We start from the raw sequence: 15,114 nt of genomic DNA, 5'->3' as shown, positions 1-15,114 counted from the left end.
GCCGGGCTGAGCCGGGGATGCGCGCACCACGGGGGCACCGGGGCCGCTCCAGGATCGTCCTCGCGTCGGCGCCCCTCGGCCTTGGCTTTGACCCCTCACCCGCGTTATTCCCAGAACGTGAGGAGCTGGGGATCAGACCTAAGATCTCAGGGACTCCCTTTTGGAAATGCTGTGAACACGTTCTCAAAATGTCTGGAAGGCGGCATGCTTTAATTTTAAAGCCCTGTCTGCTCCCTTTCCCCCCTAAACCGAGCAGCTCCTACGAAAGCGGAGACGGTGGACCTCCGTGGGATTGGCAGGGCCAGCAAGGCACTTTGGCTCAGGGCTGGCCGGGCCAGGAGAGGCAGAGGGGGATGCTGCCAGGGCCCAACCTGCAAAAGTGCGTTCCCATCTATGGGCGCCCGCAGAGCTCACGGCTAACCCCCTCAAAGCCGGCCAGCGTGTCCCTGAATTTAGGGGTGAGGAGGGCACAGGGAGCCCCCTCCCCGATCTGCTCATCTGCGGAGACAGCGCTCTTCCTGCGAGCCCTCCTCCTCTCCCCGTTGTCTTTGATTGGAAATAAATTTTAAGTCATCCTGGCTTGTTTTTAAACCAGGGTGTATTTTTGGAAGGTTCAGTCCTGATGGGTCGCTGGACTTGCTGCGGGTAGAAACATTGTTGAGATGTCCCATTAAATCATACTTAGGGTCTGAGTTTCTCCAGGGTTCTGTTATCGAGTTTGGGTTTTGGGGTGCACTGATTTAGGGTTGTCACCATCCTGCCTTCCTATGGGAGTTCACCCAATTGGGGGACACCCTGTAGGTGAGGGTTGCCACTCCTTTTCTGGACTTATGTCCACTCTGAAAAAAGGGCTGGATTTGTGGAACCCAGAGGTGGGGGATACACCTTTCCCCCAACCCTACCTAACCTTTCCAGCTCCTGCTTTCCAATGAGAACATTATGATTGCCTGTTCCTTCTCCTGGTGTCCACTTGTGTCTCTTCCCCGCCCCAGAAAAAAAAGCCTTTGTAGAGTTAATGGACTCCTCCGAGTCAGACTTCTATGCCACAGTCTTCTTCAGAGGAAAGTCTGGTTCCTGGTAAATCAGTAACGCCCTGGAATGGCCACGGTGGGAGGGAAGGAGAGAGAAGAGAAGCAGGTCTTGAAGGCATAGCCCAGCTCTGAAGAGAGAGCGGTCCTGGGTGAGTGTATAGAGAGAGCTTTGGTCAGCGCTGTCCACCAAGCTGAAGTGACAGCCTCATGCAGTGCTTCCCAGCCTTCAGGAGAGACGATGCCCAGTGGCTGGAGTACAGGAGAAAATGTTAATCCTTTTAGGGGATCTCCCTGCATTTGTGAGGCCCTCCCTCCGAGGTCACTGTGAAAGGAAGGAGATTTGGAAGTGAAATAACTGTGCCTCTTCTGCCTTGGGGTTCTCCAAAGCTCCTCTCTTGTTAAGCAAGCCTGGCAAGCTGCTGGGCTGTGTACTCCTTGCTAGAGGAGGCTTTCTGAAGGGTGTTGAGCAGTTGTTCCCCAGGCTTTGGAACCAGCTGCATAAATACATCGTCAGGGCTCAGAATCAGGTCCTTTCTGACTCATCCAGCCCTCCACCTGCTTGCTGAGGCCGTGTGCTTCTACAGGAGGAAACTGTCCATCTTTCTTCCACGGAGCACTTGGTGGATTCGAACTGCCAACCTTTCCTTTAACAGTTCAACATGCCATATCCCAAAACCAAATCCACTGCTGTTGAGTCACTTCTGATTTGAGACCCTCTAAGACTGAGTCGAACTTCCCAGAAGGTTTCCAAGGAGTAAATGGTTCCAGGAGCAGACTGCCAAATCTGCTACCAAGGAGCCGCTGGTGGTTTTGAACTACTAACCCTGCAGAGAGGAGCCGAGCACTTAACCACTGCTCCCCCAGAGCTGTGTGTCCCCAGCGACACCTGCCGCCTTTTGCATGTGTGGCCTTTGGTGGTGGTGCTTTTCTCCAGTTTAATGCAGGAGCCCAGGAGCTGGCCATGGGTCCTTTTCTCGTGTTAAGCAAATGCCCTTGTCTCCAGCAAGAAAACCACCATCAGCAAGAAACACTTGATGGACAGGTAGTCTGTGTGCAGCTGAAGTCGGCCTGGCTGTTTACCCCCTAGATAGTGGGCAGTCTGTGTCAGCCCCTTCCTGATACTGCTCCTGGGGTCTTGAACCGAGACCCTCAGCATGCTCACCGGCCACAGCCACTTCCCAGCAACCTCGTTCTTCCCAGTGCTGGTTCGAAGTGAATTTTCTGTGGCTCTGTTCCTTCTAGTCTCTACTGACTCATTAACCAAAGGTTAATCAGGAGTGACGTGCATTAATAATTGTTAATTCATCTTCCCAGTTGCCATAGAGTTCATTCCAACTCATAGTGCCCCGGGTGTCAGAGTAGAACTGTGTTTCATATGGGCTTTTCAGCCACAGGTTGGTTGGGTTTGGGTTTTTCTTCATTTTTATGCTCTATTGGTAAGCAGGAGTGGCATCCACTTCCAAAATGGCTTGCCTCCGGAAACTCTATGTACGAACAGTGCTCAGGCTGTTCGTTCATAGGGTCGCTATGAGTCGTCTACGACTCGACGGCATTAAACAACAACAACATTGGTTAGCATACAAAGTTCATATACATTGTGTTCTGCACAATCATTCCCGTTTATTATGTTTCATAACATTAATCACCATTGAACCATTCCCACTATTAATTATTATTAATATTAATATTATTAATATTATCTCTTTCCAGATGCCCACCAGACCTTTCCCATTTCCTTTATCTCCTCCCTCCACCCACCCAACTACATGACCCTGTGATTTCCTCCCTGCCCGTTCTCACCCCTCTGCTCCCACCCTGTCCTCCCTTGGATCCCCAAACATGTTTTACTAGTTATCCTTCTATTTTACAATAATAGTCTTATGTAGTATTTGTCCTGATGAGGCTGAGTTAGTTCACACAGCATAATGCCCTCCAGAGCCTCCCAAGTTATGTAGCTGTTTTCTAAGTCGTTGCTCCTGGGTGCTGCATAGTGTTCCTCATGTGAATGGACCACAATTTCTCAGTCCATTTCGTTGTGGCTGGGAATTTGGGCTATTTCCATGTTCTTGTAGTCATCTGTAGGGTTTTTAGAAGCCAGTGGCCAAGCTTTGCTTTGAGGTCCCTTGGGAGCAAACCTGAACTCCCCGCATCTGAGTTAACAGCCTCATAGCATAGGGTCACTGCGAGTCTTACACAACTTGAGGGCATGTAACAATAACAACTGTTCATTAACTAGTAATAATTAATCAAAAGGTTGATCCCAGCAGCCCTAAAGCAGAAGGAGAATCTTACTAGGTCATGCTGTTACAAGTGGATTTTTATACTTGCCTTAATTCAGAAAGAGAGCTGTCAGCCCTAGTCCTTGGGGAGTTCTGCTGCTAACACAAAGGCCGCTTCTCTGGTGATTTGAATTCACCAGTAGCTCTGTGGGTGAAGGATGGGTAATCACTTCCCATTCAATTTACAGTCTCCTAAAAATTCACTGGATGAAAAGCTAGGAATGGGCTCCATCCCAACAGCAACGATTTGCGTGAATTCATTCAGAAAAATCACAACATGAGGTCACACACTCGGCTGCCGTTCTGGACTTTTCAGCATGTGGGCCTGCAAGGAATGAAATGTTTGATTTGCCCTGAAAATGTCATCTGATTCCAGCTGTTGAAATGTACATTCCCTGCTTTCTAGTTCAGCAGGGCCAACACTTTGGAATATTTTAGTTATTGAAATAAAGGGCACCTGTTTTTGTGGAACAGCTTCAAGTCTTTGATTCTTTAAGACATCGTTCATTCAGTCATTGCCTTTGTGTCAGAAGTGACTCACAGCTGACCCTCCAGCAGGTTTTCAGGGCTGTAAATCAGCCCAGAGAAGATAGCTCCTGTTTCTGCCGTGGAGCGGTTAGAGGATTTGAACTGCCTGTGTTTGGGTGTTGCCTTTGAGATGTGGTGCTGGAGAAGAGTCTTGAACATACCATGGACTGCCAAGAAAACGAACAGGTCTGTCCTGGAAAGGGTGGACCAAGCTGCTCCTTGGAGGCAAGGATTTTGAAACTCTGTCTCAAATTCTTTGGGCATATTGCCTGGAGGGACCAGTCCTTAGAGAAGGACATCAGGACCCTGGATGAGATGGACTGATAGAGACAATAATGGGTCATGAGGATGGGTGTGTCAGAGACAGTGAGATTGGCTCAGGATAGAGCAGGGGTCAGAGCTGTTGTGCAAAGGGTCGCTTTGAGTCCTTTTCGCCTTTATGACACATAACAACAACAACCATTTTAGCTGTAAACATTGGCTTATTACAGAAATTTTAAAAAACTCTGCAGATTAATTCGGTTCTCGATTCATAGTGACTTTCACTGAGTTTCCAAGACTGTAAATCTTAGCAGGAGGAGGGAAGAGGCAGTTCATCTTTCTTCCTCAGAGGGTGTGGTGGGTTTGAATAGCCCACTTTGGGGTTTAGTTAAACAACACGAAATGCACTAGGCTGCTAGGGCTCAGTTTTTTGGCATATTCAAACTTCCAACTCACAGCTGTCAGGCATTTCTGGCGCTGACACACAGTGGTCCTCTCTCCCCCTTCGGAGGCTGTACCTCGTAACGGAAGGAGACTGTCCATCTTTTTCCTGAGAAAGCACTGACTTTGGTGACACACTCAGCCCAGGCAGATACTGGCCTCTGGGATGTCACCGATGGTTTAAAGAGGTGATGGAATGGATTTGTTATTCGTGTTGGCCTGCACCTTCGTTCTCAGTCCATTCAACAGACAGATTCTGAGGGGAGAATTGTTGCCATCTGAGTGGAAAAGCGGCTCAGACAGAGCCGCTAAGGGTGAGAGTTCTGGATCCGAGAATTCTAGTTTGAGAAGTTACCTACAGATTGTTATTGTTATTGTTATTGTTGTTGTTGTTATTATGTTCCGTCGAGTCGCTTGCGACTCATAACGACCCTATGTACAACAGCCTGTGCCAATTGCACTGTCTCTGACACTCCCATCCCGATTATCCCAGTCACTGAATCAATCCATCTCATAGAGGGCCTTCCCCTCCTGTGCTGTCCCTCCACTCTCCCAAGCATGATGTCTTTCTCCAAGGACTGGTCTCTCCTCACAACATGTCCAAAGTATGTTAGACAGAGCCTCAGAATCCTTGCCTCCAAGGAGCCACCCGGTTTAACCCTTTCCAGGACGAATTTGTTTTCCTAGCAGTCCATGGTATTCTCAATACTCTTTTCCAGCACCACAGCACAAAGGCATCAATCCTCCTTCAGTCCTCCTTGGTCATTGTCCAACTCTCTGATGCATAACAAGTGATTGCGAAGACCATGGCCTGTATCAGACGCACCTTAGTCTCCAGAGAAACACCATAGAATATCCCAGCTGGGACCTGCCTGCTGGTGGGAATGTGTGTTGCTTGTGCCGAACAATCCCCACCAGAGCTTCAGATTACAGGGAGTGAAGAAGAAAGGCCTGGTGATCTCCTTCCAAAATCACCTGCTGAAAACCCAGTGGATCGCCGTGGTGTGATCTGTAGCTAATCATGGATCAGCAGAGCAGGCAGCCTTTCATTGCTTCGTGCATGGCGTGGCTGTCTGTCACTCACTGACTCCATGGCTGTGAACACACTGGGTGGCTGGCCTGAAGGTGGGAAGGGAGGGTCAGGGTTACTTGCTGGTGGTCTTTATCTGCGCTGCTCATAACATAACAGGCTCATGGACCTTCAGACCCTTTGCATCCTAAAGCAGTGAGTCTGCTTGAATCAGAGATTCCAAGATGAGAGAGCCCTCCCGGACAGATGGTGATAGTTACATCCCAGAGCAGGCACGCTTGCTCGTTCAGGGTGGTTTTCACTGGAGCACTAAGGCAGCCGTGGGCCTGGCTTCAAGCAGGAGTCTTCCATGGCCGTGCCTCCCCTTTGGTTCTCCGGGGGCGCAGCAGCCATGCTGATTGGAGATGTGGGGAGTGTGCACTCACTCTGTTTTTAGGGGGTATGTAATTGCCATGGCCCTTGAACGCAGAAAGAAGTAATATATATGTCATTATTGATGAAGTCAGCTCACTCTACAAGTTCCCAGGCCTCAGCTCCTCAGTTTCCAGCAATTTACTAGACAATATTTAAAAAAAAAAAAAAAGCAAAAATCCCAGCTGTTATTAAGTCAGCTCTGACTCAGAGTAGCCTCATTATGTGTTAAATTAAAACAATGGCTGATTTTTCCAGAAGTAGATAGATCACCAGGCCTTTCTTCTGAGGCCCTTCTGGGTGGACTTGAACCCCAGCCTTTCCATTAATCATTGAATAGTTAACTGTTTAAGTAGTTGAATGCACCACCCAGGACTCCTCATCCTGCAGACACACCTGCACTCACGTCATTCACTCAGTCTCTCACTCCACAGATACCAGGGCCTTGTCTTAGAGCAGTGATGCTGCTAATAGCCGTCGAGTTGAGCATGACTCACAGCGACCCTATGAGCCAAAGGCCTGAAGCCTTTCTATAACTACCATCGTTTATCAAAGTTCATAGAGTTGCCAGAGGCGTGTTGTTTAGGAAGTAGATGCAGGAATGGGGATGACAGAATTCTCTGCCCTTGTAGGTCCTGTATTAGGGGATCGAGACAGAGAGGAAGCAGAGTGAACAGGTGACTAAAACAGGGAATGTGGTCCCTGCTGTTCAGGGAGCAAAAGAAAGCGGGATGAGGGTGCGGGTGGCAGGGACACCAGGCAGAGAAGGTGACAGTTGACTCAGACTGGAAGGACGTGCTGAGATAAGCCACATGGACAACTGGGAAAGGGTGTTGCAGATCGAGGGACCAGCAGACCGAAGACCAGAGAAGAGCATGCTGGCTTGAGAAGCAGCCAGGGATGGATGGGCTGGGGCACAGAGAGGGGGTCTTGTAAACCCTGGCTTTGCCTCTGAGGTGCTTGGGAGGCTTCGAGCAGAATGGACAAAATCTGGTTGTGTCTTAATCTCTTCTCCTTGGCCACGATTTTGACTACAGACTGATGGATGAGGTGGAAGCCAGGCCTGAACCTACATCTTTTTTACTTGTGACAGCTCACACGTTCCTGATCACATTTCCTCGTGGCCAGTGAAGCCTCGGGATGGTTGTGAACCTTCTTTCTTCCTGCAGTTACAGGCAGACCTCGGATACGTTGCGGTTTAGTTCCAGGCCACCATGGTAAAGCAGCTGTTTCAGTGTGGCCGTCGCAGGAACGCCTTCTGTTTCTCAACTCTAATTTATAGGCGATGTACTCGTTGATTGTGTTTAAAGTTGAACTCCAAGCCTCTACCTCTGAAGAAATGACCCATTTCACCCAATGGGACATATATTTTCTTATAAAACTATCTGTGCCAAGAAAGGAAGGAGGGAGAAAAGGACAAAAAGAGTTGGAGACAAAAGTTCTGAGGTTGATTACTGATGTCTGCCAAGGGCTTAGCATCAGGGAGCAGTGGCATGCCTGCTGTATCCTTAATGACCCAGGCTTAGGAAGCCTCAGAAATCTGTTCTGTCTTGAAGGTCCTTCAGCTTTGTGACTCTGTTGTGATTCTTTATCCCATTGTCAGGAGCTGGATGGACTCTGCTAGAGAGAGCTAAACCCTCAAACCAAACCTGTTGCCATCAAATCAATTCTAACTCAAAGCAGCCCTACAGGAGAGAGTAGAAATGCCCTTAGGGTTCCCAAGGGTATGAGGTCCTTAGGGAAGCAGATCGACTTTATACCACTGAAGAAAGAAGCCACTGAGGAAGTTGAACTGCTGACCTTTCAGTCACTAGCTGAACACTTAGCCTCTACACTACCAGGACTCCTTCTATAGGGAATGGAGTGAGTTAAAGGTCATCATATGCACTTGATATTGAGTCGACTGTACTACACTTGACTGCTGACGGTAACTTGAGAATGAAATGTAAATTAGAGATGGGGTGATATTACCAGGGTAATGTTCTCTGCACTTTATTGTAGCAATAACATTGAGGTCTAATAAACATGAAGGAACAGACTGTCATAGAAGAAGTGGAGCCAGAATGTTCCTCAGAAGCGAGTGTGACATGTACTTCGGATGCATTTTAATGAGTGACCAGTCCCTATGAAAGGACACTATGCTTGGTAAAATAGAGGGTCAGAAAGAATTAGAAGAAGACCCTAAACAAGGTAGATTGACACAGCAGGTGCGACAGTGATGGCAGTGGTTGTGAGGGTGGTGCAGGGCAGGGAAGCATTTTGTTCTGTTGTATGCTGGGTTGCACTGGAACCAGCCTCATAACAACCATGAGTAAGGAGCTGTGCTGTCAGCCCCGTGGCGCATGGTTCAAATCTACCAGCTGTTCCACTTGTGGGGAGGGGGAGTGGTCAGCCTTCTTCTGCCTCTGAAAACCTGCCAAAAGGTGGTGCGCTATGAGTCAGTGCTGACTCGATGGCCCAGCAGCAAAACCAAACATGCCTTTTATCTCACTTTACACTTTTCAGTGCATCTCAATTGAAAATTGTTATGAAGCACTGAGTATTCCAGAACCACAAAACAAGATAAATAACATCTCTAATTGAAAATATTAAAGAAAGCACAATGTCCTCTAAAAACACACCATCCTCTAAAAACATAAATACAGTGATCCAGGAGTGTTCTGAAAGACTTTCTTTTTTAAATTTTTTTAAATTTTTTATTATTTTGTGTGCGTGTACCGTCATATCAGATCTGACTGGTACAGGAGGATATTGCGCCTCCTTCTCCGGCAGAGCATCTGGTGGATTTGAACCGTGTTCCTCTGGGATTGCAGTGCAGCTTCTTGCCACTAGGCCACCAGAGCTCCCCATGAAAGACTTTGATCTAAAATGCCAGAGCAACCTCGTTCCAAGCTTTCAGAATCAATTCTTTTCTTACCACACACACAGTAAATAGTAAGTTTGCTATAGAGAAACAATCTTGGCAGCGTTGTCAGTATTTAACGTGAGCTTTAGTGGCTTAGTCCGCTGTTCACCCGAAGGCAGTGCCTCTCTGGCAGCTCAACTCCGTTGACTGCAGGAGAAAGGAGGCAGCCTCCTCCCACGTGGTTTACAGCCCCCGAAGCCCCACTGGACAGTTATCTGTTCATTGGTTCTGACTCCCAACAGTGATTTTGATTTTTTTTTTTTTAAGTTTGTCTGGAAAACATCAGAACAGCAGATGGAAATAGATATGATGGCTAGTTTTTATATTGACTTGATATTTGTGTCTGTGTACTTCTATCATAACATACTATACATGTGGTGGTAGTATTAGTAAAGAATTAGATAATTAGCACTACAGAGTAAAGACTATTCCACAGACGGCCAAAAGAACCAATAGACATGTCTTGGAGAAGGTGCAGCCAGACAGCTTCCTGGAGGCAAAGATGATAAAGCTTCGTCTCACATACTTTGGGCATGTTTCTAGGAGAGGCTGTTCCTTGGAGAGGGACATCATGCTTGAAAAGGTGGAGGGTCAGAGAAGGAGAGGAAGACCCTCAACCAGGTTGATTGACACGGTGACTGCAGCAGTGGACTCTTGCAAGTGTGTTAGACATTGTGAGAATGACTCAGGATAGGACAGGGTTTGGATCTGTTGTTCTAGGATCTCTGTGAATCTTACTCGACTCAGTGGCACCTAACAACAATTGTTTTGTGGGGGTTTTTTTTGTTTGTTTGTTTGTTTTTGGTTTGGGTTTGGGTTTTTTTTTACAATTGTTTTTTATGATGTTTTCTGAAAAATGAGAATCATGGTAGACATATGTATGTGTATCTGTGGACATGCTGGACAGGCATTTGTTGTTCCACCTCAGGGTGGCCTCACATGTCATTGACCAAGACACTGTCCAGTGAGCTTGAGTTCCGTGTTACAGCCACTGTGTACTTTGAGTACTTTCCAGCCCAGAACCTTCTCTTCCAGCAGTGAGTTAGACACTAGCCTCTTGTGATCATAAGGTTGTCCCTGACTTGTAGAACACCAGGCCTTTCTTCGTAGTCTGTCTTAGTCCAGAACTTCTGCTGTCTGCCGTGGGTGACCCAGGCAGAGCTTCTAGCCACACAGCAGTACCCAGAGTCTCATATTACAAGAACTGACAGAATGATGACAGAGGAAGACAAGCAGGTAAGACAGATGCACAGGTAGACAAAATAGGTGGGTTTGTTGTCACTGAGGGACTTTGCTTAATTATCTCAGAGAAAGATTGTCTTCCATGTCTAGGCCCAGGTCCCACTTATTGGAAAATTAAGGGGATGATCTTGGCCTTCCTCACCCTGGTGTTTTGTTCCTAAAACCCTATCAGAACCCACCACATCTGAGGAATCCCTGAAAAGTTTCCTGATTTTCTTTTGTTCTGTTATGGTATCTAGCTCTAGTCTATCACGTCAAAGCCCAAGTGAAATAATTATGATCTAACTACAGAGTCACACAGTGAATTTTACAGAATGAACCTAAGGGCTGGAGGGCAGGTCAGTGTAGGCAGAGGCCTTGTTAGTGCCCCCTATAGAGAACCGTGAGGATCAACTGGTAAAATATAGAGAAAAGAAGGCTGGGCATTCTTTTTCATTTCATTGAGCAGAAAAATATGAAACACCTGATTGACTATTAAATATATTTTTGTTTGCTGCATTTAACGGCTATAGAATCAACCCTTACTCATGGTGACCCCGTGGCACCAGACTTTACCTGATCCTACACCATTCCCAAGACGTATTGCTTTTGAGATTGTTGAGATTCATAGGGTTTTCACTGGCTGATTTTCAAAAGTAGATTGCCAGGCCTTTCTTCCTAGTTTATCTTGGACTGGAAGCTCTGTTGAAATCATTTCAGCATCATAGCAACATACAAGCCTCTACTGTCAGGCTGCCATTGCTGTGTATGAGATGCATTGGTTGGGAATTGAAGCTGAGTCTCCCCCATGAAAGGTGAGAATTCTACCACTGGTGCTTAATCTAAAATAATACTGTTTTCTTTAACACGGTAAAACTATAGCATTTAAGTTAGCAAGCTATCAAAACTCTGAGCAGAAAGCATAAAAAATAAAAGGAGTGCCACATAAATATTTATTCTATAGAATAGTTACTGTTGACCTTCCAAGCAGAAGCAGTAAATCACACGAGAGGAGATTGCCCATCCTTCTCCTATGGGGCAGCTGGTGGATTTGGGATTAGGGAGCACTGGTGGCCTAGTGGCAAGAAGCTGTGCTGCAGTCCCGAAAGCATGAGGTTCAAAATCTACCAGATGCCCGGGGAGGGGTGGGGAGGATGGATGGGCAGTCTCCCCCTGCTGCTTCTGAAAACCCAGTGGAGGGTCAGCTCTGGGCCGGTTCCAGCTTGAGGTACACACCACCACCACTTTGGGAACTGCAGCTCAGCTTCTTACCACGAGGCCATCAGAGCTCCCCCTATTGAACGATAATAGTATTGAACAATAATATCCTCTCTGTTGGAGCTCAGATAAGGAGTTCTGGTGGCGCAGTAGTTAAGCACTCACTGCTAATGTAAAAGCAACTCAGAAAGATAGAGATGTGTCAGTCTGCTCCTGTCAAGATTCTTTTTTTAAAAAAAAGCAAACCAAACCATTGCTGTCAGGTTGGAGCTGACTCACGGCAGACTCTCCAGAGGGTTATCAGAGGCTGTAAATGGCTTGAGAGGAGATTGCCCAGCTTTTTCCCACAGAGCTGCTGGTGGATTCAAACCAGGTGCCTTCAGGTTAGCTGCGCGCTCCTCAGTAGTAGCCCTACCAGGGAGCTTGGTGACCTAGTGGTAAGAATCTGCGCTGCAATCCCAAAGACTTGGGGTTCGAATCCACCAGTTGCTCCATGGGAGAAAAATGGGCCATCTCCTCCTGTGTGATTTACTGCTTCCGAAAACTCCCCAGAAGGTCAGCTATGGGGCAGTTCAGACAACAGCAGCTCCCTACGGACTGTGGCCCCGGAGCTTCCTGTAAAAATTACAGCCTTGGAAACCTTACGGGACAGACAGTTCTGTTCTCTCCTGCAGGGTGGCTGTGAGTCAGGATTGACTCAACAGTAATTACTTTGGGATGGGTTTTTTCTTTGGTGTTTTATTTTCCTCTTTGAGGGGAGCTCAGATGGGTAAGAACCCTGGTTAAGTCAGTCCTGGGGGTACATGGTGAAGTGAAGAACTAGCTTCTGCTGTGCTGTGTGTGTCCATGCTCCCGTGCAAGAAAGGCAACTTGCCACTTAATTACTTGTGGGGAATTGTGATTACTTTTGACAGAAGCGGAGACTAAAAATAACCGTCCCCAGGTAGTCAGCAGCGGCTGGGCTAGTGCCAGAGAAGCTTGGGTCGCCTGAGGGACTGCCACCGTCCCCATGGCTGGATATCAGGGTCACATGCACAGGGGGCACTTAGCGCTCTCGAAGGAAATCAGCTCGTTGTCTGTGACACTCGCTGGCTGATTTTAAGGCCCCACAGCAGCGTCTGCCAGGAGAGGTGGTGTTTCCATCCCTATCCCGTGTCCACTGTGCATCTCCTGCCAGGACAGCGCTGCGGACGTTAGTACGGGCCGAGAACTTACTCGGGAGCTGTGGCGAGCCTTGCCAGTGGATCTCACAGGAGCTAATTCATTATTCTTCCTGAGGAAACAGCCCCCAAGTGCAACAAAGAGTCGTCTGTTGTAATTAGTACACTCACAGTAACACCTCTGTTAATGGAAGGGAAGTGTTTCGGTGACTCACACATTGCCAGAATGTTACTACCCTGCATTTGAAAAATATCCGCTCCTGCCTGTTCCATTACGGCATGCTGCTTCCTTTCCGACAGCTAAAACCCCAGCATCAGACCCTCTTCCGTGGAGTCTTTCCCGCCTCCTGGCAGCCCCAGGTGAGCCGGAGTGGATCTGTGTTCCACGGGGCTTTCGACACCTGACTTTTCACATGACTCTCAGGCCTTTCATCCTCTGCCTCGACTCAACCCTTCAAGCTTCTGGTTAACAGCCCAGAGCATTAAGCATTTGCACCACTGGGGACTCCTTCCAATAAACACAGTGGTTCCCCTTATTCATGGGGATACATGGTCAAGGCCTCCAGTGCCTTCCTAAGAACTTGACTCTTGCTCCATAGATTGTTTTGTTCTATACATGCATGTTGTTGCTACTGTGGTATGCCATCCAGCCAGGACCAGCCCATAGCTGACCTTCCACTGAGTTTACAAAGACAGTTTGATCTCATGAGAGGAGATTGCCCATCTTTCTCCTGCAGAGTAGCTAGTGGGTTTGAACCATGTGCCTTTGGGCTTGTAGCACAGATTCTTAACACTATCAGTCCTCCCATTTACATGCATCACAATGATAAAGTTTATTATAAATGAGGCATCATCAGTCATAATAAAATAGAAAAGTAACTCTTGTAAAACAAGAATTAACTGACCAGAGACAGTGACCTACCACCACAATTCATCTGCTTGTGGAGACCACTGTTGGTGAACACCCTCACAGCTCTGGTCTGTGGGGAGGTGCGCTGTTAACCCAAAGGCCAAGCTTCTCCGTCACTTCAAACCCATCCGTGGCTCCAAGGGAGAACAGTGGGAAATCTTCCTGTGCTGCTCACAGAGGGTCAGTTCTGAGTCCGTTCTCACTTGATGACAACGAAGGAGGGAGAGAGCTGATAGAAAGGCAGGAAACATGTACCGCATGGCTATGCTGGAGAAGAGGTGATTGACACCCTAGCTGCTGGTTTCAGAGCGAGAGTTCACGGTGCTTCACAACATGACATGCAGTTCAAAATTTATACATTGCTTATTTCTAGAATTTTCCATTTAATCTTTTCAGGTTGAGTTGACCACAGTTAACTGAAACCACAGAAAGTGAAAATGTAGGTAACAATGTTGACTGCAGCGATGGGCTCAAGTATGTCAGAAACGATGAGGCTGGCACTGAGTAGGACAGGATTCCAAGCAGTTCCTGGGGGCACAGTGAGTTGTTCTCAACTAGGTGGTGCCTGACAACAGCAGTGGGTAAGGAGTTGCCAACCCACAGGCAGTTAGTTCAAATCCATGAGCTGCTTTGTAGGAGAAAGTTGGGCACTTTCCTCCGATGGGATCTACAGCCTCTGAAAACTTGCTGGAAGTTCCACTCTTGAATCATTTCTAATGTAACAGTGATGAGCATTGTTAATCTTGTAAAAAGACATCATGGCTGCAGCAGTGATTTAAAACAGCAGACATTGTGGTGCGTGACAGCACAGGGCTGTTCACAGGGTCACTGTGAGTCGGCACAGCTTGACAGCACCTGGCAACAAATGTATTTCCACAGTTCTTGGATGGATGGATGGATGGATGGATGGATGGATGACAATGGCTCAGATAGTCCTGAGTGGTTCCTCTCCCAGTTCCACCCTCACTCCCCTGCTGTGTGGATCCTGGGCTTGTGATCCCCCTTAGCAATGAGAGGAGCGGTGGGCCTCCTTCTGCAGCATAAGTGCCTGACCCAGCACTGAGGAGCTAAGACCCTCCCTCCCCACCCACCTGCATCCCGTCCCAGTCCCCATGCTCAGGCTAGGTCTTTATCCCCAGGCCCATGCTGAGTCCCTGGTCACTGACTGCCCAGGGTGCATGTTAGTAAGGCTCTTAATGCCAGTATGGCAGTATGGCATGACCTTTTTCCCGCCTTTTTCATTCATATATATTGTTTTATACAATCTTTCATTTAACTTGTATTTTTAAATTTTTTTAATTTTATTAATTTTAATGAGCATTTACAGAGATTTTGAATTTCCGTTCATTCATTGTTATGTACATTCTGTTTTACATTGTTGTTTTTTGGGTTTTTTTTGTTTGTTTGTTTTTGGGGTGGTTTTTTTTTTTCGTGCATGTACCATCAAATCAGATCTGACTGGTACTAGAGGAAATTGTCCCTCCTTCTCCGGCAGAGCATCTGGTGGATTCGAACCGTGTCCCTTTGGGTTGCATTGTTTCTTAATGCTAGTTCATTTACAAAATTCAAATACATTGTTTTTCACACCAGATCCTTCCCATTTCCCTCACCCCCCATCACATTGTATGACCCCATGATTACTCCTTCTCCCCCACCCCGCCCACTGCCCCACACATCCCCACCCATCTGCTTTCATCCTCCCCCTGGCATAGATTCTCA

The 15,114-nt window shown here is 47.4% G+C and overlaps 1 protein-coding gene across 1 annotated transcript in view; it reads left to right on the top strand.

The window, feature by feature from the left end:
* The first annotated feature begins 17 nt into the window (after positions 1 to 17).
* The window catches only part of SLC1A1 (solute carrier family 1 (neuronal/epithelial high affinity glutamate transporter, system Xag), member 1), a 77,984-nt gene continuing 62,887 nt past the window's right edge, over positions 18 to 15,114 (top strand). Inside the window, exon 1 of the mRNA XM_006881366.1 lies at positions 18 to 117. Coding sequence (XP_006881428.1) covers positions 18 to 117 — 100 coding nt within the window. The remainder of the gene's footprint in view (positions 118 to 15,114) is intronic.

Source organism: Elephantulus edwardii, unplaced genomic scaffold (assembly GCF_000299155.1).
Source record: "Elephantulus edwardii isolate Elephantulus edwardi_28Jun2011 unplaced genomic scaffold, EleEdw1.0 scaffold00014, whole genome shotgun sequence".
Lineage (NCBI taxonomy): Eukaryota > Metazoa > Chordata > Mammalia > Macroscelidea > Macroscelididae > Elephantulus > Elephantulus edwardii.
This window is presented reverse-complemented; position numbering and strand designations above follow the sequence as displayed.